General features: G+C 36.3%; 1 protein-coding gene across 4 annotated transcripts in view; it reads right to left on the bottom strand.

Moving 5' to 3' along the window:
• Window positions 1–394: 394 nt before the first annotated feature.
• The window catches only part of NPY1R (neuropeptide Y receptor Y1), a 112737-nt gene continuing 85206 nt past the window's right edge, over window positions 395–27925 (bottom strand). For all 4 annotated transcript variants that reach the window (XM_089670371.1, XM_089670370.1, XM_089670373.1 and 1 more), the window contains 2 exons: window positions 21906–22718; window positions 395–18343 (listed from right to left, as the gene is read on the bottom strand). In XM_089670371.1, the coding sequence (XP_089526497.1) occupies window positions 17927–18343; window positions 21906–22601 (1113 nt within the window). In that variant the 5' untranslated portion in view covers window positions 22602–22718 and the 3' untranslated portion in view covers window positions 395–17926. The remainder of the gene's footprint in view (window positions 18344–21905; window positions 22719–27925) is intronic.

The raw sequence follows: 27925 nt of genomic DNA, 5'->3' as shown, positions 1-27925 counted from the left end.
CCTTTTCTGCATTAGTGTCAATGTGCATTAGCCTCTCAGCTGTGAATAGGGTGAGATAGGGTTGTCACCTCATCTCTTTAAAACCAGACACATATAAATTACACAGGCTCTGTTGCTAATTAAGTGCAGGTAAAGTACTGGGTGAATCTAATTACCACTTTAATCAGCCAGAGAACTTTGTAATTTATATGCAATTGCTTTTACAGGAATAAGGTGTTCTACCACTAACAATTAGTGGACTTTAACTAAAGAATCAGCTTTTTTTTCTAGGAATATTACTTTTACCAGGAAAATTATTAACCTGAAGCTAACTCCCCACTGATTTTTATCTCTGAATACCTATCAAACAAAATTGCATGTTAACAAGCAGTGAATTTCCATACATCAAGTCATATTAGGATGGCTAAAATACTTAAATTTATTTGACAGGGTGTAGAGATTATATGTGTGTATATTTTTGTTTTACAAATAACCAAGCAAAGCATACATTTTCAATTAGTCATGTACATGAACACCTTTCTAGTTATATAATATTTCAGGTGGCTGACAGCAATCATATTTATTATTATTATTGCCCTGTAATAGATAGCTTGTTTTTCAAAGCCATAGCATTTTATAATTATCAGAACATGATAAAAAGCTAGGAAAAGCATGAAAAATAGTGCATGGTTAAAAACACATATACGTTAATGTCCAATATTTACACGTAACATAAAATTTCCAGGTTGGTAAAATACACACATTACTGTATTTTCACATTATTTACAGCAGCGCAAATGCGGTGATGTGTATACTGTATGACGAAAGGCATACAGGAATGATACAGTTTATCAAATGATTGTCTTTTTTCGGTGTATAGTTTGGCTCAACTGATTGCAGCTATGAGTCCTCTCATTTTATCAACACATTAGTAACGTGCAACCCTTTCGTTTTTCATTGCTCAAAATGATACATTTTTGGCATGTCTTTCTACATTGACTTGTTTCTGTCATATTGATGACATCAAATACAGGCATGCTATGTTATTCTGAGTGGTGATTTAATGTAGCAGAAAATTTACATCTAGTGAAAGCTAGTATTTTTTAAATATGGTTCCCATGTAAGGGCATTCTTTCCTGTCATGTTGCTGAAAGCATACCTTTTTTTGACACATCAAAGTTGGCACAAAAAATATTACTTCAGGGTGCATCCAGTTGAGTTTATGACCCTTTAAAATGGGAAGCCCTCTCTCCACTGCTCTATATGCAATGGTATGCTAATCTCTACCAACTTTGATGGTGAAATATTGAAGGTAGGGCATGCTGCAAGAAACAGTGACTACCAGAACAAATTATTTAAATGGTCAGCTATATGATGAAAAGGGTTATCTGGCCACACTCTTCATTTGACTTGCCAGAAATGGTCCAAAATGTAAAACCTTTTTCTTGTATTTTAAGAAAGTGTTTTAGAATATGTATTTTATTGTATTTTAAGTCATGATGTGTACATGCAAATGTGGTTTCTATATCTATTGTCTCATCCAGTTCACCTGCCTATACCTTAGCTTTAATCCAATGCAAAACCTGCAGCACTCTGGCCCAGTAAAAATCTGCATCTTAGTCTCTATTCTGTGGAATTCACATGTATATGCAATAAATCTGCTGGAAAATACAGACAGATGTGCTGGTTACTTAAGAAACTTGACTTAATAGACAGGTGACATACCACTACTAGTACCCTCCAAGGGTGGGATTTTCTGGTCACAAAGTGTAGTAACACTATGAATTACACACACTCACTTGCACTATGAATTACATACCCTTTTTGTTGCAAATAAATATAGACAAGGGGAGAACAGGATCTTTGGAGCCTCATGAAAAATGTAAACCAGGGTCACGTGGTATCTCTTATTTATTAATACCATCAATACAAAAACCTCATATTTGTAGGCCTAAAAGGTAATGCTAGCTAAAAAAAATCTACCAGAGTACAAGCATCTTTGATTTAGAGAAATGTGACAATTGAGGATATGGGCCCAGTTGCTTTAGCTCACTATGCTACCTCTCTGTTGCTAAGTAGTGATGTCCTTTGGTGAACACGCAAACAGTAAGGGCGTTCGGCAGGCTATTTGCTCACTGCCCCCCACAATGCACTGTGCTCTGACAGTGCATTGTGATTGTTCAAAGCAATGCACCTGACCACAGGTCAGGTGCAATGCTTTGGCCAATCACAATTGGGCAGAGCTAGCAGTGACATCACTGCTAGCACCACCTAATTGTTTACATCTGGCCAGCAAATGTCAGATAGCAGCAAGCGCTCGGATGGAGTTCCCCTTAAAAGACCTACCAGGCCTAAAGGGCTTAGTATGGCTTTTAGGAGGAACCCCATGCGCTTTAAAAAAAAAAAATGTTTTACTGTGGGGTCCCTTAACCTTCCTACCAGACCTAAAGGGTCTTTTGATTTTTTTTTTTGTTTCTTTTTTAAATGTCAATCCTGCTGCAGCAGGTTGTATACATTGTACAGATGTGCAACATTTCAGGTAGTTTAAGAGGACCCCCCAGGCATGATTTTTAAGGGAATTTTTAATTTATATATTTTTTTTGCTTTAAGCAATGAAAAATTACTGTTCCTTAAAAAAATATATTTTTTTCCACTGATTCATGTCCCCCAGAGCAGTACTCGAGTCCCCATACCCCTTTTATGGCCAATAACATGCATATAAGCCTTTAAAATGAGCACTTTTGAATTTACAATTTCGAGTCCCATAGACTTGCATTAAGTGTGAAGATCGCTGTCAGACTTTTGTTAGGTTCAACTGTCCGACCATGAACCGAACAGGGGGTGTTCGGCACATCACTATTGCTAATTGAAACTTTGTTTTTCTGTCTTTCCTAAAATGGCTTCTCAAAAATCATTGCATCTTCTCATCTCCTCAAAGAAAACTCTGTTGCTATGATGTAAGTTTGAAGGTTTACTTTAATCAACCATACACATTACAACAAATCAACAGTACACAGGGCATGGGTAGCATACACTGACCCTCTCCCCCACAGCTGCTTTTCCCTGTCATTTTATAGCAGCACAGTGGCTAAATAGTTAGCACTCCTGTTTGGCAGTACTAGGGTCATTGCTTCAAATCCCAACCACGGCACCACCTGCCTGGAGTTTGCATGTTCTCCCTGTATCTACATGGGTTTCATCCGGATACACCAGTTTCCTCCCACACTCCAAAGACATGCTGGTAGGTTATTATTATTATTATTATTATACAGTATTTATAAAGCGCCAATAGTTCTCTCAGCGCTGTACATTGCAAAGGGGGACAGAACATGTGACAGAACAATACCAATACAATGCAAAACATGAGGGGATTGAGGGCCCTGCTCTTTCGAGCTTACAATCTAGGAGGGAGGGGATGGTGGCACAGGAGGAGATAGCTGTGGGGGATGGAATGGTAGGAAGAGTGGAGGAGGTCGGCAAGTTAGCAGGGGGTGGGGTAGGCTTCCCTGAAGAGATGGGTTTTCAGGGTGCGCCTAAAGGAGAGGAGGGTAGGTGATAATCTGATGGGTTGGGGCAGGGAGTTCCAGAGGATGGGTGACACCCTGGAGAAGTCCTGGAGGCGGGCATGGGAGGAGGAGACCAGGGAAATTGGCTCCTTTTTTTGTAAAAGAACAGAGTTTCTAACCCTTTCCAGCTCGAACTCTACGTAAAGGTGAATAAAAGTTTTGATGGAGTTGGGCTTTAAAAGATTATTTCAGGCTGTGCATTGTATGAGTTACTGCATTTAACACACTATTGCTCTTTTTTTGGATAACCAAGTAAATACACATGAAAAACATTATCCTAACAAGTGCATGAGTACATATAAACAATACAAATTACATCTTTTGCCAGTTAAAACATTAGTTGTACAAAATAATATACCTGTAACCATGAATATTTAAGAAGGCAAAGCTGGGACTTGTTCCTTCTTAATCAAAATTCTCCCATGTCTTTCAAATTCTACAAATTATTTCAATTATTCAACCGCTCTGGGACTTTGATATTTTAATTTGCATGCAATGCGACAGGTGATACTCTAGGAATATTTTTTAGCAGATATAAGATTCAGAAGTGATTTTAATGATCTGGATGTTACAGATCATTTATGCAGTGTGCTCCCTAAATAGAACAAACTGGAATCTAATGATTGTTTCAATATAGTCATAACCCAGAAGCTCACATATTAACATAAATTTATTTTTCACATACTATTTAAAATCAAGGGTCAATCTAGTTATTATACATATCTTATTAGTGACTTACATACAAAGAAATGCTCATATACATACTGTAAGTCAAATGACCGCATAACTCTTAATTCCCCCTTAAATGCTGTTTATACTATATATAGTATAACAGTATCTATCATTTTTCTAGAATTAAGTGATATGAGCAGCATAAATTCAGATTTAGTTGATTAGAATTTAGCCTGGATTAAGAGATTAAGTACCTTACATGAAAACAACAGTTCAAAAAAATGTAAAACACAATTTCTGTACTCTATTGCTTTACTTACTTCCATGGTAACCTGTAACCATGGAGGCAGTGACCATACAAGTATTCTGTACAAGATTAAGACATATAGGATGATATTTTCTCTACGTGGTGCCTTTTCATATTTTACAAGCAACAGATATTTTTATCCATTTTGCCAAAATGATCCATCATCCCTTGATCCAAGATCAAGGCAAAGTTCAACTCAATAGATAGATAGATAGATAGATAGATATGACTGAAGGCGCAGAACTGTATGCATATTATTCATAATTATGATATGTTGGAATTTTAACCTGTACCTCACTGACCTCTTCCAGGTACAGGATGCACACACGCCCTTACCCAACAACTCCTGCTCTGATTTTGTACAGCAGGAGTTGGTCAGCAGGTGCTGAGTTTATCAGCAGTTCCCGACCAATGATAAATGGCTAGGGCCTGCTGACTGGCTGTGTCCAGTCACAGCCCAGAGTTCTGTGTTGACAATCAACACAGGGCTATGTACAGAGGGAACAATCTCTCTGTTTCTTCTTTCTACAAAGCAGGGAGAAGAAACAGAGATGTTTAGTACAAAGCAGCACACATTACAAAAATTAACACTTGTTACACATTTAACCTCCTGATTACCCAAGGTGTTAACGCCTTTCCCAGCCAGTGTCATTAGTACAGTGTCAGTTCCCATCCAGTGTCAGTTAGTGTCAGATTGCCCTACGCACTATCATAGTCACTGAAATCCCAGTATACAGTATATACCATAGTTTTTAGATGCTGTAACTTTCATGCAAACCAATCAATATACACCTATTGGGATTTTTTTTTTTGGCAAAGACATGTAGCAGAATGCATTTTGGCCTAAATTTATGATGAAATTTGATTTTTGTTTTTATTATTGGATATGTTTTATAGCAGAACATATTGTTTGTTTGTTTTTTTGCAAAATTGTAGTCTTTTTTGCTTATATAATTTAAAAATCCAGTGTTGATCAAATACAACCAAAAGAAAGCTCTATTTGTGTAAAAAAAATTGATACAAATTTTGTTTGAGTACATTGTTGCATGACCGTGCAATTACAAGTTAAAGTAGCGCAGTAAGATAAATAGCAAAAATAGCCTAGTCATGAAGGGGGTAAAACCTTCCGGAGCTGAATTGGTAAAGCAAAAATAAGTCCCAGAAAAATTGTGTGTCTGCACTTAAAGCTGCAGTTCCTGAAATAATTGTCTTACCTTTCTTTATAGTATTGCTCTATGAACACCTGCAACCTATCCAAGGTGCAGAGTAGTGGTTAATAGTTCACAGCATATAAAGCAGAATATTGTGGAGTTTAACCCCTAGGTAGCCTAGGGTTGAGAAGGACCATGGAAAATTGAAATGTTCACAAATCTGAGATGCCTCAGTAAATGAAAATAAAGTGAAAGTAAATAATTCAATAAATAAATGAATAAGTCCTCCGTCACACTGGTGCAACTTGTCATGTGAGTTTCAAATCGCGTGACAAGCCGTACCTTGTTGTCTGCAATGGAACCGGCCAAATCAGTGTGATTCTAACTCCGTCAGAGTTGCACCAATTTTGAAAGTACTTCATGCACTACTTTTTGCAAGTTCAGGTGCAACTTGCATACACATCTGTGCATGAAGTCGCACAGATATCTTCTAAGTCACACCTAAAGTTGCATTGACATCCGACTTTAAAATCATGTGATTACAAGTGAATGGATTTGGTGGGGCCGAAGACTAAAACAGCAGCACTCAAAATGATCAAGATAGTAAACAAATCCACCAAATTATTTTTTTTGCGCTGTAAAAAAGTAGAGAGCCAATACCAAATAACAATTATCAAACCAGTGTGTATAAATGTGACCAATATGCACTAATAGAAAGGTCAATGCAAAGTCCACATACATCCATGACTATATGTGTAGAGCTATGTGATGGCACCTTGGAAAATCAAATCCTGTGTGTTTCTCATTTATTTTTGCGGCAGAGTTTTGTAAGTACCAGTTTACATAATTAGCAGGAATGATTTTATGTACTAAACTAGATCAGTTATTTTCCCATACGCTGTATATTACAACTGAGTGACCTTGTTCAAAAGTGTGTTTACTGGAGGACTCTTCAGTTACCAATGAATGTGGCAATTGCTTGAGCACTGTCCGACCTTCTATTTACAGGTCTTTATTTCTGGTAAGCTGATAGTATGCTTTTTCAGGTGGTGGAATACTGAGGCCGGGCCATGGAGTTTTTGGAATATCTTGGAATTGCACAGTACAGTCATGGATGTTTATGGACATGGTGCAAAAACATTATAATTTTATGTATAAGATGAACTACCCTCCTGGCATTATATCTGGCTTGATGCCCTAGGCAGAACCCCACCTGGTCTCTGTGTACAAGAGATTGCAGTTGCTAATTAAGTCTTGAGCCTAGAATCTTTCCTAACACTGTCATATCTCATTCAGTAGAGAAAAGAACTGGAGTTCACAGACCACTTTGTCTATTTTAGTCATCATTGCAATATGAGCCTGAAGGGAATATGGTGACGGGGGAGAGCAAGTCTTGAAGGGTTTAAAAAGGGGGTATTTTTTAAACTAAAACATTGTCAACCCATCCAACTCTGATGATTTCAAGGGTTTAGGGGTTTGATATATTTCAGGAATCATTGTGATATGAGCCTTGAGAGAATATGGTGATATGGGGGAGTCAGTCATAAGGGACTTAAAAAGGGGATATTTTTTAAACTAAAGCATTGTAAACCCATCCAACTCTGGTTATTTCATGGGTTTTGATTGTCGAAAGGACTTCGGTTTGGGAATTGCCTTTGAAAAAATTTTGGCCAGAAGGGGAAACTTAAAGTTTTTAATTTGCAAAGAGAATTTTCATCACATCTAAGGGAAAACTCTGTTGCAAAGAAAACATTGCCTTGCAAAGGGAACAACCTGTGTTATTTCTTTTTAATGTCTGGTAAATATAGCATTTTTCATGTAAGTATTTTGTATTTACCTCTTACATTTAGGAAGTGGTGAGTACTAGTTTTTTTTTTCTAAGTTTCAAATATCTGATTTACTGTTGTGCTGTGAAAACAGATCTAGATTTTTAAGGCTGGTACAGATGGGACAAAAATCAGCTGGTTCAGCATGAACCAGCTGCCTGTTCAACAGTGGCTGCTCTAATAATTGACTTCTGTCAAATGGTCATGCTGAAAAACCAGCATTCGGTTTCCATTGGTTGCAAGCACTGAAGTGGGCATGTCCCACTCTTAGAATACAATGTGTCAGCGGGAGAGCCCCACAGCAACACAATTTGTGTTATGCAGAGATCTGTTAGTCTTTTTCAATCAGCTTTTTATATGTGTGTGTGCCCAGCGTAATAGCTCAAATTACACACAAAGCTGAATCTGCCAGCTGAATGGTGTAGAATAGTAGCGGACACTCCACATCATCTTCAGACTGGTTTCTAGATCCTCAGTCTGTATGATCAAGTAAACAAATAAAGAGCTAATGTTTGTCTTTCTTTTTATTAATTCCAGCATGTTGTATGAGAGCTGTAGCATAAACACACCCTGTAGTAAATGTTTATTTGTAAATTTGAATTTCAAAAAATAAACCAAAAATGTTTGAGAAACATTACATATAAACATAGAAAAACATAGAGCACTTTCACACTGATGTAGTGTGTTTTCCTGAGGATTTCATGTAAGTAGGAATTTTGGTGTGCTTTCAAAAATGCACTAAGACCACCTGATGTAATAGAAGTCTATGGCAAAGTGCAGGTAACCCATGCAAAACCCACAGGTACACTGTGTTGCACCAGCGTGAAGGAAAACTGCACCACATCAGCGTGAAAGCACTCTTAAATGGGATGTTAACTGCTTTTCTTTAACTTCCTTAACTTCACATATGAAAACAACTTTTAATCCAGTTATGTATGCACTAAATATTATTCAATTTTTTTACAATTCTACCAAATAAATATATTTTTGTATTATCTCACAAAAATCCACTGCACAGCAAAATCCAGGCTACATGGGAAGTCATACACTGTGAACCAATCAAGCTCTATTGTTATAAATGATGAGCACCTTCTCTTACCTATAATGGACAGCTGAATGTGAAATGAATGATTAAATAGTGCTGATTATCCCTCTAAATAGTATGCATCCACTTGTGATTGTAAAATCACTTTAAAATAAAAATGTCTGTATGAAGGTCCAGCACTTTACATACATGAATAAATTGACCCAATAATCAAATTTCACCACAAAAAAAACAATAAAAATGTTAAAAATAATAAATGTTCTAGAGTTCCACTCCAAATTTAGTGCCAAAGATTAATCTTCGTGGGAACCTCTTAGTGCTCCACCTCCAAGTGCCAATATATTGCACTCACCAACCCTCCATGACCCCTTAATTAAAAGAAGGTCCATAGCGCTTTGTGTCACCAGGGTTTATGCTCACAGTAGATTTCCTCTTTATATTCTCCCAATAAATATGCAGTTTCAGATACACATACGTCTAAAAAGAGAACTCTTGTAGTGTAGTAAGTTTAAAAAAATTTGTTTAGATAAAAACATCAAGAATGCACTCACATTTGTTTGTGCCCAATCCTTGGCACTGATACACTCAGCTTTTTTGTGCTAACCAACGCTCCTCACTCTGGAGCTGGTGTGCACTCCAATAGTCAGAAGAGTAAGTGATGTCAACGGACCCAGATGTAGCTGGATGTGGCAATCTGCCCCTACATGTTTCGCCAATCTGGCATCGTCAGGAAGCTCCATGAAGATGTCAGAAAAATGTAGAGGAGTATTGGAGCGCATGCCGTCTCCAGAGTGAGGAGCGACGGTTAGCGCAGAAAAGCTGAGTGTATCAGTGCCGAGGATTGGGCATTGATAGGCAGTTGTCCAAACAGCCTAAAGGTGAAGGAAAGCATAGCACAGCGTGAACTCATGGGTGTGATGCTGCTTCTTCATCATGGGTTTGGTGCTGTTCCTTTCTCAATGTCGTGGTGCTATTACTACCACATGGATGTTATGTTGATCCTCCCCTATGGCTGTGGTCCTGCTTCTTCCTCACTGGTGTGATGCTTTCCCTTCATAGTTCAGTGAGCAGTCATGATAGATAGAAAACAGCACTCCTGCAACAGTAAATAGTATTGCCACATTTTACTTATGCAGTATAGCAAAAGTGTGTGACTCATAACTGTCTGAACAGAAATACAAATATTTTTGGCAGATAAATGGTTAGTGTTCTTTTTAATTCACATTAAATAATAAATATATAAGTATATTTTAACTATATTATTATTATTATCATGCATAATAATAACAATATTACATACATATACATATATTATATACACGATATATAAATATCAATATTAATTCATAATAATATAATGAATAGTGAGTGAAATTCTGCTTTAAATTTAATAGCTTTATGTACAAATGTCACATTTTCTGTATTTAAATTTGTTGTGTCAGTGTGAAAAAGGATAAAACACGTGTTTTTCTTTCATGTTCAGCAGTCAGACTGGATCCTGTAAGCTAGTGCAAAACATGGTTGGATGGTCGGTATATGGGAGATTTCTGTGGCTTATTCATCAGTGTCTTGCACATAGTATTTTAGCACGTCTATATGCATTTATTATGATATGCACAGAAGTGCAAAGGCATAAAGACATCCTTTAATTCTGATAATATGATGAATATGTTCATAAAAGGGTAGCTCATACTGTGTTTAGGATTAGGGTATCAAGGATAACAATTAATGATAGCTTCACTTTTGTTTCCCCTTTGTTATATGCCCTTTACTTTCTATTAATGTGTTGAAATAAAGAGCTCAGCAATGGTCATATGTTGCATAAAGTAAAATCTCTGGTTATGCCCTATATACTGTTGCATCAAGACTGCAGCAAGTGTTTCTATATTGTCTAAGATAAATGCTAACTGTACAATATTTTAAATAAACTGAAGTCTGTAAAAATTACTTAGCTTTAGAGTATAAATAGAAACAGCTAATCCTTAAGTTTGGATGACATGGCATGGAATTGCCATAGAATGATGCTGCCACAACTTTTCCTGCCAGCCCATGCTACATTAACTAAGGCAATAAAAGCCTTTTTTCCTTTTTTCTTGGAAAGGAGAGTAGTTGAATTATTGGCCAAAGAAATGTTCCAGCATGCAGTGTTTATAGCTCTGTGTTCCTTTATGTGCTTTAAACTGATTTATCCAATTATTATTAACAATCTTTGAAGTTGCATTGCCTGAGAAAACTGAATAAAATGTGTCTAGTCTGTGCCAGAATATGACCTTACACTAACAATCATACCTGGGACACTTTAATACTTTAGATTAGGGATGTTCAACCTTTTGAATAGAGGAGGCCACTTAAGTGATTTGGTTACCAGTCGTAGGCCACAATAAAATATAAAGGTTCAGAATTTAGATTTTTTTTTTTTCAGTTTGAAAAGCATAATGAACATTTTCCTCCTGTAGCTGTTGAATGTCAGCAGGAGGGAGAGAAAGAGAAGCCATCTTTCAGGAGTTGCAGTAGGAATATGGAGAGGATCGGTTCCTGTATATGTCACCCCCACTGCCCCTCCTGTCCAAATGTAAAACATAATGTGATAAGAAGGCCACATGGGCCCCCTGGAGAATAGGACGGGTTCACCATTGTGACACCTGCTACTGCACCAGTAGTTGGGGGGGTGGTAAAAACCACCTGCCCCCATAAATGTAAATGAGCCCTTACTGTCCTGAGCTCTCTATAAGGCTGATTTTACACTGATGTGCTGCAGTTTACCTCTACTGCGGGTACAGTGCAGTTCACCTGCGACTATCATGTGGGTTAGCTGTACTTTGCCATAGACTTCTATTATATCTTGCAGATGTGGTGCACTTTCTGAAAGTGCACCAAAACTCCTCCATTCAGTTTGAGGTCAAGGGCCATATCTGAGAGCTACGTGGGCCAGGGATTGAGCCCTCCTTCTTTAGAAGAAGCAAAAAATAATACAACAGTTCAAACCAGATGATATAGGGTGTACTATAGACAGGGTATTCCTTTACATGAGGGCAGAAGAGTGCGGACCACTATATGTGTATAACTATGGAGTGACTCCTTTATTTATAGATACATGATGTATAGTATAAGCAGAATTTTTAATTGGCTAATGGGGAGAAAAATTCCTGCTGCCTAGATTTACTTTTCTATGCCAGGCAATCTGATTGAAAGAAGCTGCACTGACAAATAACTTGGCAACTTGCTCCTTTTTGTAATATGTAAATGTGTCAAACACAGAATATAAATATAATCACTATATACAGTATATAATATAAAGTATTTGCAAAAGAATACATTGACATGTACATAGAGAAGATACTAGCAGTGTTTTGCTTGAGAGTCTCTGCTCCAAAAGTCTTATGCTTGTCCTATTTTAGCTGAGCACATCACAAGGCAGCATGTGTTATACAGTAATTGAACAGAATGATGTGAAGTGTAAAAAAAGTCATCAGAATGTACACTTTTGTAGAACAAGCATATGAGTTTATAACATTCACATTCAGAGAAAAAAATAACTTAATCTTTTACTTACTCATTGTAAGGCCAGACTTACAGTATAGCCATATCAGAGATTTTCCTGAAGGAATATTACCAGCCATGGAAAATTATAATAGTTTCAACCACCTGCCTGTAAATCTTTATTTTGCCACCTATTAAACTCACAATTGTGTGTGTTCAACAGTACATTTGCTTATCCTATTTTATTACTTTAATTACTATTAATTTTTCATGTGTGCATTATACAGTGCAATGCATTAACAGTCAGTGCAAAGCCACCGATGAGACAGACAGTATCAGCTACTTTCAAGCTATAACAGGAATATAGGATACAACAACCAGAAAGATATGGCAATTTTACATACAACGGGCTTCAGATTCACCAGGAAGTCTAACACAAGTTTAATGGCTTGTGTTTGATATGCATTTCCCCGTTCCAATTGCATTCCTATTGACTTACTGTATACAGAGAAATAAAAGTGATGTAACAATGAAAAAGCAACAATAAACACAAGTAAATAATTCTCTGTGTGATACAATTCAAAATTTTAGTAAATCTTGCCAAATTCTTTAAGAATGCTTCACAAAGACACATCAATAGTAAAATGCAAACAGCTATGTGTGAGTCAAACATTCTGGGTAAATCTGTTCTTTCTTTGTTATGGTGATCATAGTCAGATATCTCACTAAAATAAACAATAGATTATAAGAAAAGTGCCATTCTGTCCATGCTTGTCTAGATCACTGCATCTCCGAGAACCACTATGACCTTTCTCCCTGCATTGGGCCAACCTATGGACACTAGAGGAATCCTTATAATTCCTACAGAGTAACTTGAAATGGCAGATCAAGGAAGGAGATTTTCCAGGTTGGATATGGTAACAACCACTAACATTACTCAATATGTCTTTAGAGTTGACCCCAACATGACACTGTTTCTGCAAGAACTACTTGGCTTGGGCATAAAACTCACACATTTAGGGGCATACATGACTGAACCCAACTTAGGCAAAAAATATGATTATAAAAATAAAGCATTGATAAATGTGTTCATTAGATTAAACGGCTTTAAGCCATTTAGAGTAGAATACTTTTTTTCTTAAATTATCATAAATATATTTAAAGATTATAACAAATATGGTTGAATAGTCTTCATATCACCTATGGAATTATTACATCTTTGTCTTGTACTATGAATTAAAAAAAAACAACAATGCACAATGTTGTTGTGAATGTTTTTTTACAAAGTCTAGTAAATTGCATTATTAGAAATATTTTGTGAGATCTCTTGTTACTTAAATTGGTTCTTTGCCCTGTTTAAAAAAATATAAAAGTCAGCAGCTACAGTATTTACTTTTAATAAAAGGACACTCACCTGCCCAAAAGTCCATCTTCACCCAAACTTTCTTCAGATCCCCGGTGCTGGCATGTTTACTGTGGGCAGCTTGCTGTGATTCTTTGCGGCTTCATAGCCAGCTGCCCACTGTTCATGCACAAGCCACACTACTCTTTATGAATGGTCATGCAATCTTCTGGGACCTGTGATGTGTCCCAGAAGGTTTCAAGTGGAGGGGAGGACATCTTCTGGTGGATCACCACAGCAAACCAGCTGGAAGTGGAAGCAGGTACTTGTCAAAGCCAGGTACCCACTCCCCCTTCCCCAAAAAAGTAGAAGAGGAAGGGGGGGAAGGAATTCATAAAGTGGAACTCCCCCTTTAAATTTCTACTTTAGAGTAACCCTGGCATCAGTTTTTAAATCATCCAAAATAAATACTCTGCAAAAAAAGAGTGTAAATACTTATATCCCCTTCTATCTGTGCTGCTGAATACTGCTCTGATCTTGCTCCTCAAGGTCTCTTGGGAGAACAACACTTTTAGACAATGTTGATCTCCTGGGTCCTACGCAGCTTTCCATGGTTTCTGACACTAACCTTCACAATACTACTGTACCGTGTAAAGATGTAAACGTCACTAAGAGGAATGAATAAGAGCTGCAAGGAACCCAAAAGATCAACATCCTCAGAAGCGTTGGTTTCCTTGCGTACTTTAGGAGACCATTTCTAACAATTGACAGGGATGAGCTGAACTACCATGGGTTCATTTTGAGCAGGGTTCAAAGAACTTCATAGAGGAGCAGATGCCAAACCATAAGGCCACTGAAATCAATAAGCTGAATCTGTCAAATTAAAAATGCCAATTTTCTGGGCTAACAGGCAAGGGGTTGTCATAAAGCCAGGAGCAGTGATTTTAAATGCTTAAATTAAACATTATAAAATGTCCATTACCATTAACTGACGTGCCTGGGGTGCCCTAATCCTGCCAGTGAAGGGACACTTTAATATACATAAAGTGCTGCAGCAGCTCTAACTTTTACTATAGAAACATTTTTTAAATTGCCAGCAAATGCCATTTCATTGCCAACATCTATTAAAAAAAAAATAAAAAACAGCACACAGACCCTTCCATGGGTCTGTTATGTATTTTGGTGGACCTTTGGAGGGATCTGTGCGTTCTATGTAATTTTCTAGTAATTTAAACAATATAATTTTTTTCTTTGTTAGTGTTACTTTTGCTGTAGCACATCCTACAGCAAGAATGAAAAAAAAAAGAGTAAACGAATAGATTGGACAGAATCATCTTTTTTTTCTTTCATTATTGATGTGGATCTACATCTTTGGATGTGATTGACAGTGGATGTAAATTGTGGGACTTTTTTTAGTAAAGGTATTTATTATGTTTTTTTTTGTTTACATTTTTTTGCGAATGAGTATAGATACTGTGTACAGTATCAGATCAGACCCAAAAAGATTGGTAAAAAACTGGGGGGAACCTCATGCCATTTTTTCTGTTGTTTTTGCATGGGATACTCCCTAAAATTTATAACAAACCTAAAGGGCCTGCTATGAATTGAGGGGTTTTTATAAACTATCCACCCCTTGGTTACATGGCTTGGTATACCTGGCCATGTAAGTAAATGGGGCCCGTGACATCAGTGGTTATTAAAGGCCTGGCAGTGAATGCACCTGCTGGCATCCTTAACCATTCACAGAAAGCTGTCAAGCGTAATAGCGGAAGTAATACCAATATTGTGCATGACATTTGACTCCTATCAAATGAAAAAATTCTTGGGCGTTCATCTGAATAACAGAACATTCAAAGTTTGATCCAAACTTCTGTTCAGACTAAACCTTAAGCTTATACCTACTGAAAGATATTGAGCAGAATTTCAGCAGGAAAGGTACATTTTTACAGTCTACTTTTGCAGGTTATTTGTTTTGATTTGGAAACTGATGATAGGGTTGTTTTAAAGGAAACCTGTACTGATGAAGTATGGAGGTTGCCATTCCTTATCTCGTCTACTAAAAATGTTATTATCCCAGCAATCTTTCCTAATCAGTGAATTCGGTATGATTAGTCATTCATCTAGAACCTGTATGAAGATCAGGGGTTCTGACTTCAGTCTAAGATTCCTGAACTGAATGTTTATCAGTGTCTCAGCAATAATGAAGCCATTGGATCAGCATGACAGCTGGACCACTAGCATTTTCAGAATTGGACAACTACATTGGATAATGTATTTCTCCCAGTACAGATTTCCTATAAAAGCATGTGGGGTTTTTTGTGTGTTACATTTGGTGTTACAGTTGTTGAATAAGCCTTGTAAATCAATAACTTGACAACTAATAATGTCTTTCTCATTTCTTGTGAGTCGGACCTTTAAGGAAAAGTGCAAGTAGGGATGATTTCAAAAGGTATTCATATACTGAGCATTGCAATTTCATGTATTAACCATGTACAGTTTGCAGAGTAAAGTATTTGTATAATTTTTATGGTCTTTCATGACAAAGATTGTATTAGAGAAAAAACACAAAGGACATTGGCTTGCTTTCTGAAATAGTAATATGTTATCCACAAACACTAAAACATTAAGAATATTTGGATATTAATTGAATCTGTCTCTGAAACTATGATGTGGGCAAAATAGTCCTTATTTAACATACATTAAGAAAATGGATCTGTATTACTAAAGAGCAAACCCACATGTAAATTGCTAATGAAGGGATGCTTTACTTCAAAAGGTTTAGTAGAGTCACAGGGTATATAAACCTATCTGCAAAAAACAGGTCCTGCATTCATTTTGACAGAAGATTAAAACAGCATCAGCACCCCAGTGTACTGCTAAGCAAGTTGACCTGATGGCCTGGTTCTAGATCTGTGAATTACCTGCCTTTTTATAGCTAAAGTAAGATACATTTTCCAGACTTTCAAACCTCTGTCCTCCCTCCCTAAAACCTGCCAGTCTGAGTGTTGGATTATTTCAAAGTGTGCAGCATGTGAAATCCTAGACAAATCAAATGAGGTAGAGGTGATTTCCCAACACTAAATGAAATAAATACATAATTTAAATTACAGATACAACTGTTGCATGATAGCAGGCAAGTTTCCCATATTGCACAGCTACCTTTTGCATTAGTCTGTATACGTACATAAGAACAAGGTTCTTCCCATCACTTCCCACCTTTTGCTGCCTGTGGCTGGCAAGTTGAAAGTAAGACACACACATGGGTGGCTGAGCAATGTATGCCCTCTACTATAATGGTACAACCAATTAGATTGTGCATTAGGATGAATCCAGATTAAACTGTGGTGTATACTGTATATAACACTTTTACAAAATAGAAATGTGAAAAGAGTGAAAATGTTCTTATATGACATCCTTAACCATTGTTTATTGCTATAGGAAAGTTATTATAATCTAAAATATGCCAATTCAGTTTTATTTGGTGGTTCATAGAACACTAACTGTGGTTCATAGGGAGAAATTAAGTGGAGGGGAAAATTTCACATCCTCCAGTTAGCATCTAAGTTAATGAAGAAAACCTGCACTCCAATGCTTAATTTCTTCATGTAATACAGTGCAAAAAAATTCCCTGCGGACCTTCTTTAACTGCAACAGAACAAATTGCAGAAGCAGGGAGGCTAGTGTAGGGCTTAGCTGTTGGCTGAGTTCTCCCAAAGAATCACGGACGTTGGCAATAACCTAGCATACGCTGTTAACACAACAAATCTCACTAAACACCAAATCCTTCTTTAAAATGATTGAAAAGTTTACCAGCCTTTACAACACTCATATATATTAGGATATATGTTAAAGTTTTGTTGAATTTTCATTTCATTACATCTATATACTGGCAAGTAAGAGATATTACATTTGCCATTATACATACAACAAAATAACACAAAAGCACGGTATAATGTCTCCGTAACTTTTAAGGCACACTTCCCTAAAATGTTTTCCACTCAGATTAATAGACAAATGCAGCTATAGTGTTTGTACATTGATAGCAAACAACTGAAATCATGCAATGTCTCCATAATACAATGCAAAATACTCTTGTGCAGGTTACTGTACATTACTATATAGATACATTATATATGAAAATCTAATAAAATAGGTATAAAAGTAACATTTATAATAAATAGCACTAATATACCATAGCTATTTTAAGTGGACTAACCAAGTGTCAGAGTATAAAAGAGTGTAACATTCACAGTTTTGGGTGAGAAATATATTTGTTGTTCTCTGCACCAAAAAACACAGTTATCCCTATGAGTGAATCACGGTAGAATGGACATGTAAAACAATATGGCAATAACTACCAAAATGTATGGTATTCACTAACACAAACTTTCTGAAATAGGAAAGTCCCTATGCAATAATGCTGATCACAGTTGTGAAAATACAAATGCTGAAGTGCTGAGTGATGATGAGTAAGTCTTATGCAATGGATTTGTGCTTGTTTTGGACATAGACTTCCAACACAGTAACTGCCATTGATCAGGCAATTGGTTCTCCATTTTTATGCTATTGGGCTTGCTTGCTTCAAAGATGTTTTAGAAACATCAGTGTGCATGGTAGACATCGCTATAGTTTCATAGTCATCTTCTCTAGATCTAAAATCACAAAAATTAAAGAAGAACTGTAGGTCCCGCTGAAAGTTTTTGTTGAGAAAACCATAAAAAATTGGATTAACACATGTTGAGATCATTGCTGTTAGATGGCAAATCAAAAATAACAAGTTATGGTGGCATGTGGCAACAGCCTCATGGTTCCAGTCAAACACCAAGTTAAAGATGAAGAATGGCAGCCAGCACAGAGCAAATCCAACCACAATGGACAAAAGCATGATATTGATTCTCTTTGTTTCACTGGATCTGTATTTATTGTCTCTCATCTTATCCATCATGCTGTTCCTTCGTTTTAATCTGAGGAATATCTGAAAGATTTACAAATGATTAGTACATTTTACTTTTGTATAAACAGCATATTGTATATATGCTATTATGAAAATTGAATTATCCATCTCACTGTCACACACTCTCCAACAATACAATAGTTCCAGTAGAAAATTTTTGTACTCCATAGTGGCATTGCTAAAGCAGTTTTCATAATCCTCTTAAAAGTTAATGCTGTTTTAAGGCCCCATTTGGCTGTTTTAATTTTTGATGGTACTCCTTATAACTAAAATGTTTTAAGATGGAATTGTCAGAGACAGGGGATAAAATACTTGTATGTTAGAGATCACTGCCTATACAGCTTGCAAATCAATGCTCCCATAAACAGTATGTGTTCCCTACTGAATCCTAAAAAATGAAATGTGCCTTGATGATATTCCTATTAACAAGATGTATTATAAAAAGTGAGATGGGGAAAAAGCATACACCTGAAGCATGTAGTAGTGGCCCAAGATCTTAAGCTGCTTTCTGAGGTGGATATCTGGAGGTAGTTGGGATAAAAAGAATTTTCTTGCTGAAGAGTGTCGCAAAGAAGATGGTAAAAGCTACTTCTGGTAATTGCAAGAAAGATTCATAGCTCATCAATCAAGGTATCACTGGAGCTGGTGGTGCTGGGTGTGAGAACAGGCACAATACAGGATTAAAACTATGAGTGCTGAGCAAATCAGGGTTAGGGGAAACTAGTCTAAAACTGTGCTGCTTATTGACAAAGGGATCTAACAATTTGAGTATAAGCTATGGGCAACTCTAGTCTTCCGTAAGTGGTAATGCTACCCAGTGCACATCCTGCTCCATGTATGTGCTCCTAAGCAACCATTCAAAGGAAAATACTGTTATATGAGATGTAAAGAATCAGCTGACAACACTGCAGACCATTAGCAACCTGGAGTGGAGTTTGGACCTTACCCATCAGGTGCTGGCAGGGGCCAGTGTAGAGGGGGGTGGAAAAAAAGAGGTGCAGGGTCCAAATGCTCACAGGAATGGCTTGTGAATATCCAAGAGTACAGTCAGATCTGGGGGGACCGGGTTGAAAGAAAAGTTGCAGTGGTGTGCCTGTATATCAATCTGAATGTGAGTAAGAGAGAGGATATTTACAACTAGTATTGTAACGGAGCACAGCCTTTATGGTTGCAGTTTACATAAATGTAACAAATATTAATTATGGGAGTATGCTATAGGCTCCCCAGAATTAAGAAGGAGGAAGATATCCTTAGTCTCTTGTCTCAAATAAAAATATTGGGGAAACAGGGTAATGGTGTTATTAAGTGGGACTTTAATTATCCAGGTATTGATTGGACAAATAGTAGTTTAAACTCAACTAAGTCCTACCGACTTGAACATATTGCGGGACAATTTCATGAGTTATATGGTAGAAGCCCCAACTGGAAAAAAAATGCTCCATTAGATCTATTAGTTTCAAATAATACAATTATAGTTGTGCAAATTAGGGACAACTCTGGGAATGTGAGTGGTGTGCCCCAGGGTTCTGTCTTGAGGCCAGCACTGTTAACCTGTTTAAAAATTACATTGTGTTTAAAAATTACATTGAAGTTGGAATCAGGAGTTCATTTTAGGAATTTGCAGATTATATCAAGTTATGCAAGGAAAAAAAGTTCAGCACAGGACTTAGCCATATTACAGGAAGGCCATTATAAAATAGGGGGGTGGGCACCTATTTTGCAAGTAAGGCTCAATATTGAAAAAAATGAGGTTATGGATTTGAGTGCTAAAATTTGCATGAAAATTACTCATTACCAAGTGTTATACTGGGGGAATTAAGAATGGAAAAATATTTGGGGTCCCTTGTAGACCACAGACTTAGCATTAGCATGCAAAGCTAGGTCATAGCCAACAAAGTGAGCAGAAATATCTCATGCATTTAAACGGTATTTATTCAAGAAGGGGTACATCAATACTTTTACCCCTTTACAGAGCACTGGCTTAGCTTCATTTTGAGTATGCACTACCTTTATGGTTACCAATCAACAAGAAAAATATAATTGAATTAAAAAGAGTTCAGAGAAAGGTTTCAAAGGTTTCAGAATTCATAAGGAGGCTGGAGGACCTCAGCTATGAAGAACAATTACATAAATTACACAGTTATTTTCCTAAAGCTGGCTGAAAAAAACAGCAAGTGGATTCCTCATTCCACACAATTGAGGTGGATAGATTAAGTTCAGCAATAAAAGGTAAATAAATTGATGTGACCGGCATCCAACTTATTTTTCACCCCCATACACCAAGGACCAGACCTCGAGATATAAATGTTAGCATGCCAACCAGAGAGCAGGAGTGCTGCATAAAGAAATATTGAAATCTCATAGACATGTTTGCATATGTTGTCTGTAAAGGTGTGGATTTATCCAGTTCATGGTGAAGCTAATAGTGGTTTGTCACACTCAATTGGACCTATTTTGTAAAAGTAAATAGATTTCACTACTTCTGCAAGTGGCTACCCCAGTTCAAATGAGTGTCTTAAACATACCCATACCCAGCATTCATATCTTTATTGGCAACTCAGTCAATGTAATTCAATCACCACAATATCATGACACCAAGTGCCATTAAATGAACCATGGAAATTGTTGATTGCCCAAAAACATGACTGGAGGTATTTAAAATTATAAAACTTCCTTGTTGTACTTAACATAATCTAACTGCCATGCTGCCAGCTATTTATGTTAAGAGTTCAGGAAACCATTAGCAGTTTGGTAGTATAATAGAAAATAGAAAAAAAAAACTAATAAATTAAAACTAAATATATTTAGGGCTGATTCACACCAGACGCTATCCAGTGTATTTTTACCTACATCAAAACTGCATACACAGTGTTTTCCATGTATTTCAATTGCCCTAGTTCACACCAAGTGTGGTCGCTTCCAGTACAGTCAACAAAAATAGTACCTGGTACATTATTTTCATCTTCAACACAGCAAAGTGCATCTAAATGCACCAGAAAGCACAAAGATGCACATTTTCCTGAAATAAAATACGATTTTTCAAGTGTCAGAACAAAAACAATAAGAAAAAAACGCACTGGAACGCATTATAAAGTGTATCAAAAAGGCATAAAAAACATGTGTGAACATGTATGCAAAAATTCATCCAGAAATCAGAAGTTGTGGCGTGAACCAACTCCTAGGGCTCTGTGTTCTGTACACGTTTCCTGCACCACATTCAAAATGCACTGGGTGTGCAATCTGCTGCAGGTATCAATTTACTCCTAACGATACCCCCAAACAAAGACCACAAACACTGCATTTGCGTGCACCAGCTTGCATGATACCACAGTACCATGTGATCCAGTGCAGTGTGTTTTTGAAATGTGGTTCATGCACCACTTTTGGTGTGATCCAGTGGATTTTAAGAGCATTCAAATGATTGTCACACAGGAATAGCGGAATGTGTTCCTGTGCAATTCAGGTGTGAACCAGCTCTTAGAGGATGTAATACATAAACTAGAAAAAAATAGAAGTATGTGTTTTAGCTTCTATAATATCTGAATATCTATAATAATATGAAATAGAAGAGTTAACATTTTACCTTAGTATAGCATACGAAAATAAAGCATAGCGGTGCAAGGTACTGTACAACAAACAACAATGTTGTGTATGTGAGTCTGAATTTTTCGTCTGGAAATTCTGGAAGGCACACGTATTTTCCAATATATAAATCAATGGTTAAATTCTTGAATGGTTCATCTGTTAAGGAACTGTACATCATGAATGGCAAAGAAGCAGCCATGGCTACCATCCATATTGCTGTGATTCCAACACAAGCATGTCTGTTGTTAGGTCTCCAACCACGAGGATTTATAATCAGCTGATGGCGCTCAACAGCAATGAGAACCAGTGAGAAAATAGAGACTGTCACTGAGACACACTGTATATATTCATTTAGTTTACACATACCCACTCCAAAAATCCAATGATCCATCAGGGTGTAAACTAAAGTAAACGGGAGACACATTATTGTTGCCAGTAGATCAGAAAATGACAAATTTACAATGAGGATATTAGTGACATTGCGCATTTCCTTTTGTCTTAGAATAATGATGATGAGAGCCAAATTTCCAGAGAGTCCAAGTATCATAACAATTCCATAGGCCAATGATAAAGTAAACACAACTGCTAGTGGCAATGCACATTCTTCATCTAAATGCAGCATTCTAGACATGTTGTCATTAATAGACTGATTACTTAAATCTGTTGAAAAATTCATCTTGTCGTGCTTGTCCATGAATTAACCCTCTAGTAAGGAAATTAAGACACTTCAATGAAGCAAATCAATTGTGTTATTAGCTTCCATTCTGTAAATGATAACCAAGAGCTCTTCTAAACTTCATCACTGAAAAATCTGTAGGGGTCAAACACAAATAATCAGTTAAATTTTTACATCAAATAGTCCTAATAAAAAGCAAGTCAATAATACAAAATTTTAAGAAGCATTCAAGTTGTCATCAACTTGAACTCCATTTTTCCCAGTTTGAATAGAGTAGGGAAGGCTACAACCTTATTAGGTTCTCATACAGTAATTGTTTTGGTGAGACAAGAGCAGGAAGAACATGAAAATCTGTGTAAAGTTAGGGAAAATACCACCTCTAACAACTTTTACAAGTACAGGTCACCTCATTTCCTTTTACCTCCTGCTCATGGAACAACAGTTACATTTGTATTTCTTATCTTTTATTGTCTTGGTGATAAAAAAAACATCAGGAAATATAGTGAGAGAGAATCTGCTATAGAAAGATAGACAGCAGAAGTCCTAACCTTTCCCCATTGTACTGAAAATTGAAAAAAAAAAACTATAGCTGGAATTTAGGTTTGACTTGTGCTACTTCTGCACTGTTTGCTCCTTTAGTCATTTGAAAATGTCACTATGCCTTTTTTTGAACCTGGTTACACAACACTGCTAAATCACTGCTGAAGCTCATATATGTATTAGTTTTTAGAGCAAATGCTGTATCTCCAAAATCAGTATTTCTATACCAAATGTAGATCATTGAAATCAAGGGATTTCATATTTCTGAAAATAGCTTACTGGACTACAGTATAAACACATATGATATAATGTAAATTAATAATTATAACATCAATCTGAGCCATAATAGGCCTCAACTTTTTCTCTCTAGTAAATAAAATATGTTTAAGTTATACTATATTATTCATTACTTAGATTACCATGGTGAATATGCAGGGTAAAAAACATGATAATACCATTGAAAAAAAAACCTAGCTTGTAGGTCACTTTTTTTTTAAAGTCAGATTTTAAAAAGAACCAGTTTACTTAAAAAATAACTAATTGACAAAGCTTAAAAAAACACCCAAAAACCCAAAAATATAAATAATTGCTGGCAAACAAATATGGAAAGTTAGCAAGACAAGCTTTTCAAATTACTGCAGCTTGAATAGCAACAAGACTACCCTACAAGGAAGCTTGGCTGGTGCAACCAATTAATAAACAAAATGAAATAGTGTGCAAGAGTGTGTGCGGGAGGTGTAGAATTTGGACTTTAATTAGTTAAACTTAGATAAACTATGTTGACCGAAAAATGCAACATTATCCACATTAAAATACTATTCATAGATCCAGGTTGTATGCATTTATGAGCAACAGCATCAAATAAACTCAAAAGCACAAAAAAAGCTGATTATGGTTTTAGTGGATTTCCCGCTCAAAAAATTCCTATTCCTATTCAATAAAGTTAAGAGGAAACTACAGATACGCAATGCACTTATGCTAGTTGCTTGGCTGTGTCTAATTTAAAGTATATATAAATTAATTCACAAAAATCTCATATAAATTTTAATATTTTAAATATAATTTCAAAAGTAACTTCCAATAATTTTCAAACTGCATATTTATCAAAGTAATACCTAGTGATCCTACGATGAAAGCCCTTGTGCAGGTTCATTCTGTTAGAGGGGGACAACTCTACATTTGTTTTTAAATTGTTTTCATGTGTTGTCATCCTGTCACAGAGATCACTTAGGAAATCTACAAGTGGCTTTTTCAATGCACATGATGCACATGGCCTACTGTCACCATAAGAAAAACTGCCCTGAGTGTCAGGGATACCAAATCTGTGGGCTGCGCCTTAAGGAATCAGGAATCAAACTGAATAAGCTTCAAATACCTTTATTAAGAAAAATGACACACTTCCAACACCAACACCAGTAAACCATCAACAATGCAAGTGATAAATAAATGTGACAGTGCAAATCAAACCTAACTTACTATATACAAATGGAGGGAACACACATGAACAAGATAAAGTCAGGACGGGGACTGGAGAGAAGGGGGGCAGGGAGCCAGGTACTGGGAACATGAAGCAGGATAAAGGGAGCAGATCAGGGGAGCTGGTCTCAGGGTAAGGCACAAGGGTCAGGCAGGGACACAGCTTACAGGAAGAATACTGAAGCACTAATCTTCAGTCAAGGGCAGGCTTACATACCTACCAGCAGAGAATGTCAGGTGCAGCCTAAATACTTGGACAGCCCAGCTGCTGGGAGATACATGCTGGAGACCACCGGAATTGTACCCTTTTACTCTGGAAATAACACTGCCACCAGCAGGTAACCCAGGTAATGACACAATTCCTGACACTGTGAGACATGTCATGCAGTCATCACTAGAGTAGACTACAGGACATCATCAGCAAAGGGGGGAAAAAAACTTGAGGCATGTTTTTTGGGGGTAAAACATGGTAATTATTTATGACACACAATGCTTTAGCATGCTTAATGTAATTCAGTTAGGGATTTTATCATATATGTTTTATATTCTAATATACATTTTACATACAGTATACTTTAAATGAGTATCAGAAAAGTGTCAGGATTCCTTATCTTTATATTTGTTCCAGGTCAGCAACTTAGACATAATGGAATCCAAAGCCTCAGCATCTAGCATTATCAAAATAAATGGCTAACAGCATCCACAATCACCCATGACAGAGTCAGTTTCAATTTATATTCTTCCAGTAATTCTTGAACCCTGTCATGCTAAGACTTAGGTGAGAATTATGTATATCTACAACAAAGACTTAAACCATAAAATCTTATTATAATGCTAAATATTGTATTTATAAGGCCCATAGTTAAGATGTCATGGAAGACTCTTGTGCTTGTTCCTTTTCCATCTGATGGTTTGGCACATGGTAATCATCGGTCGTGACCTTTAGGATTTAGCTGTCTAGAAACTCTGTATCTATCGAAAATCCATTCCAGGTAAGCCCTCTGGAGTCTGGATGATGATATTATATATTAGAAAATATGTGTTCAGCTCACTGATATTTTTCTTTTGCTCTTTTTATACAGTATTGTAGGAATTATGTTTTACCCCTGAAGAAGAAAAAAAAATGATTGAAACAGATTGAGTTATTCAGTGCTCTCATTAGAAATGGATATGCTTTAAAAAAAAGTTGTTCATGTTATTTCTGTTTTAAATATAAATTATGTTTTTTTTTATCTGTGTTTACATATGACTTATGAAGCCTTGTAAATCCCAAGTACTTGTCACTAGTCTTTGTGTGGATGGATGAATCGCTTTTTCAGCCAGCTGGCTAAATGAGAAAAAAACAGTGCTTTAGCCAGTAGTCCAAGGTATAGCTCAAAAGATTCAAGGATCATCTGTGATATTTTCAAGAAGTGTGGAGCAGATTGTGACCCCCCCCCCCCTTTCCATCTATAGTGGTAATGTTTCCAAATTTCACAAAGTGAAGTCAGATACGATTAAGATAAAGTTAGGTTGTAATTTTACAAAGGAAATGATGTTTTTTATATAGTAGTTAAAATAGTGGCTCATAACAGTGTATACCAGGATGTCAGGACCCCAAGGTAAAATGAGGGTAAGCCTTCTTTTCAAGGCTACATAGTTCTTAATAGTTGTGACAACACACCCCTTTTAATAAAGTTAAGTGGCATCCCTCTGCATCGTATTACAAGCCTAACATGTATATAAATAAGTGTCAAGAAAAAAAATTCAATTGTTTCCCGCACATTATATTTTTGGAGTACATCCTTTGCACTGTCAAGTTCTACTGCAGTAATAAGGGAAATAAGTATGGCAAAAATTCCACCTATCAGTATTACAGTGTTGTATCATGTTAATCATTGATTAAATTAGACATGGAAATTTTGAGTATATAATTTATTTGCTAGCTCAGGTTCTCAAGGATGAAAGTGTTTGAAATTCATTATGTTTTTTTCAATAGGTATTATACCTACTATTCCATATACCAACTGATGGAGAGATCTAATGTGGTTCAAGTGCAGCTTCAAAAACTTGAGTAATAACTTTACACAAGGAATAAATGAATCATGGAATAAGGAATGTATCAGAAGTGGACAGTGTGCTTACTTCTCTTACTGATGAACATTTTGGTGTATTTTTGTGTTATTTGCTTTAATGGTTATTGTTTTTGCTTTTATTGCTAAAAATAACCATTAATGCAAGAGCATTATTTAGTTATTTTGTTAACTGCCCCTTGTGTCATGGCATATTATTTTTTTATAAACTATTGCTAGATTGTGAAAAAATAGAATGAAACCCTCCATACTACGATAGCATCACATGGATTCCAATTTATTGAAGCAAACAATCACTATGAACCTTTGAGACCTCCCTGTCTTTATGAGTAAGCCCTTTTGGGTGAGGGGGAAGTTCAAAAGATGGGAACTTCATAGTGCATTTGATGTACAGGGAGTTTTTTTCTGTTTGTTTATGTGTTGAAGCATGCACAGTTCCCTGATTCACCCAATGCAGAGACCAGAGCAGGAGTAACTAGAGAAGGGGAAATTACTTTTATCTATATTTAGCTACCTACTTCAAGCATGACTATTTTTAAGTTATACAGACCACCAACCTAATGAGTCCAAAGCAATCTTTATAGTAAACACAGCCCTGATTATGACATCTGAATATTATTATAGCTCAACGAATTAGGCATTCATTATAATTCTCTGGGCCTCCATGGTAGTAGCAAGGTGAGGTTGGAATATAGAAAGGCTAGAGGTTAAAGCTCTCAAAGTTGGTAAGCTCACAAAGTTCAGCACCTTTCTAAATGTATTAAACTGTTTTACGAAGATACAAACTGTATCTAAAATTCATTTTGATTGCCTTTTATCATGTTTGAATATATCACTCTACGTTTGTGCAAATAAAGATGGAGTATATGTGACTTTCATAACTACCTTTTATTAAACACCTAGAATAAATCACTAAAGATGTTTATAAATTACACAATTATATTAAAACACATAAAGAGAATCAAATAAAGTGTTCATTGATGTGCATTATCACAGCAACCAAGGAATCTGCTATTTATAAAATTATTAGATTATTTACAGGTAAACGTAATGACATCCTTAAATTGTTCAACTGCATTTCATAAAACTTGTCTGGTACAACAAAATTACAGAGTGTAATTAAAACGTAAATACAATTACTATCCAGGTGGTGCTGAATTTTCTTTTCAAATACACCTATAAAGGCCTTATCATCAAAATGAGGTGCATTATCAACAGTGCTACTTTGGGCTATTATGTTGTGGTACAGAGATG

Source organism: Staurois parvus, unplaced genomic scaffold (assembly GCF_062004578.1).
Source record: "Staurois parvus isolate SC_StPar_1 unplaced genomic scaffold, SC_StPar_1.0 ptg000090l, whole genome shotgun sequence".
Taxonomy (NCBI): domain Eukaryota; kingdom Metazoa; phylum Chordata; class Amphibia; order Anura; family Ranidae; genus Staurois; species Staurois parvus.
Note: the sequence above shows the minus strand (reverse complement) of the source record. Positions and strands in the feature narration are given on the sequence as shown.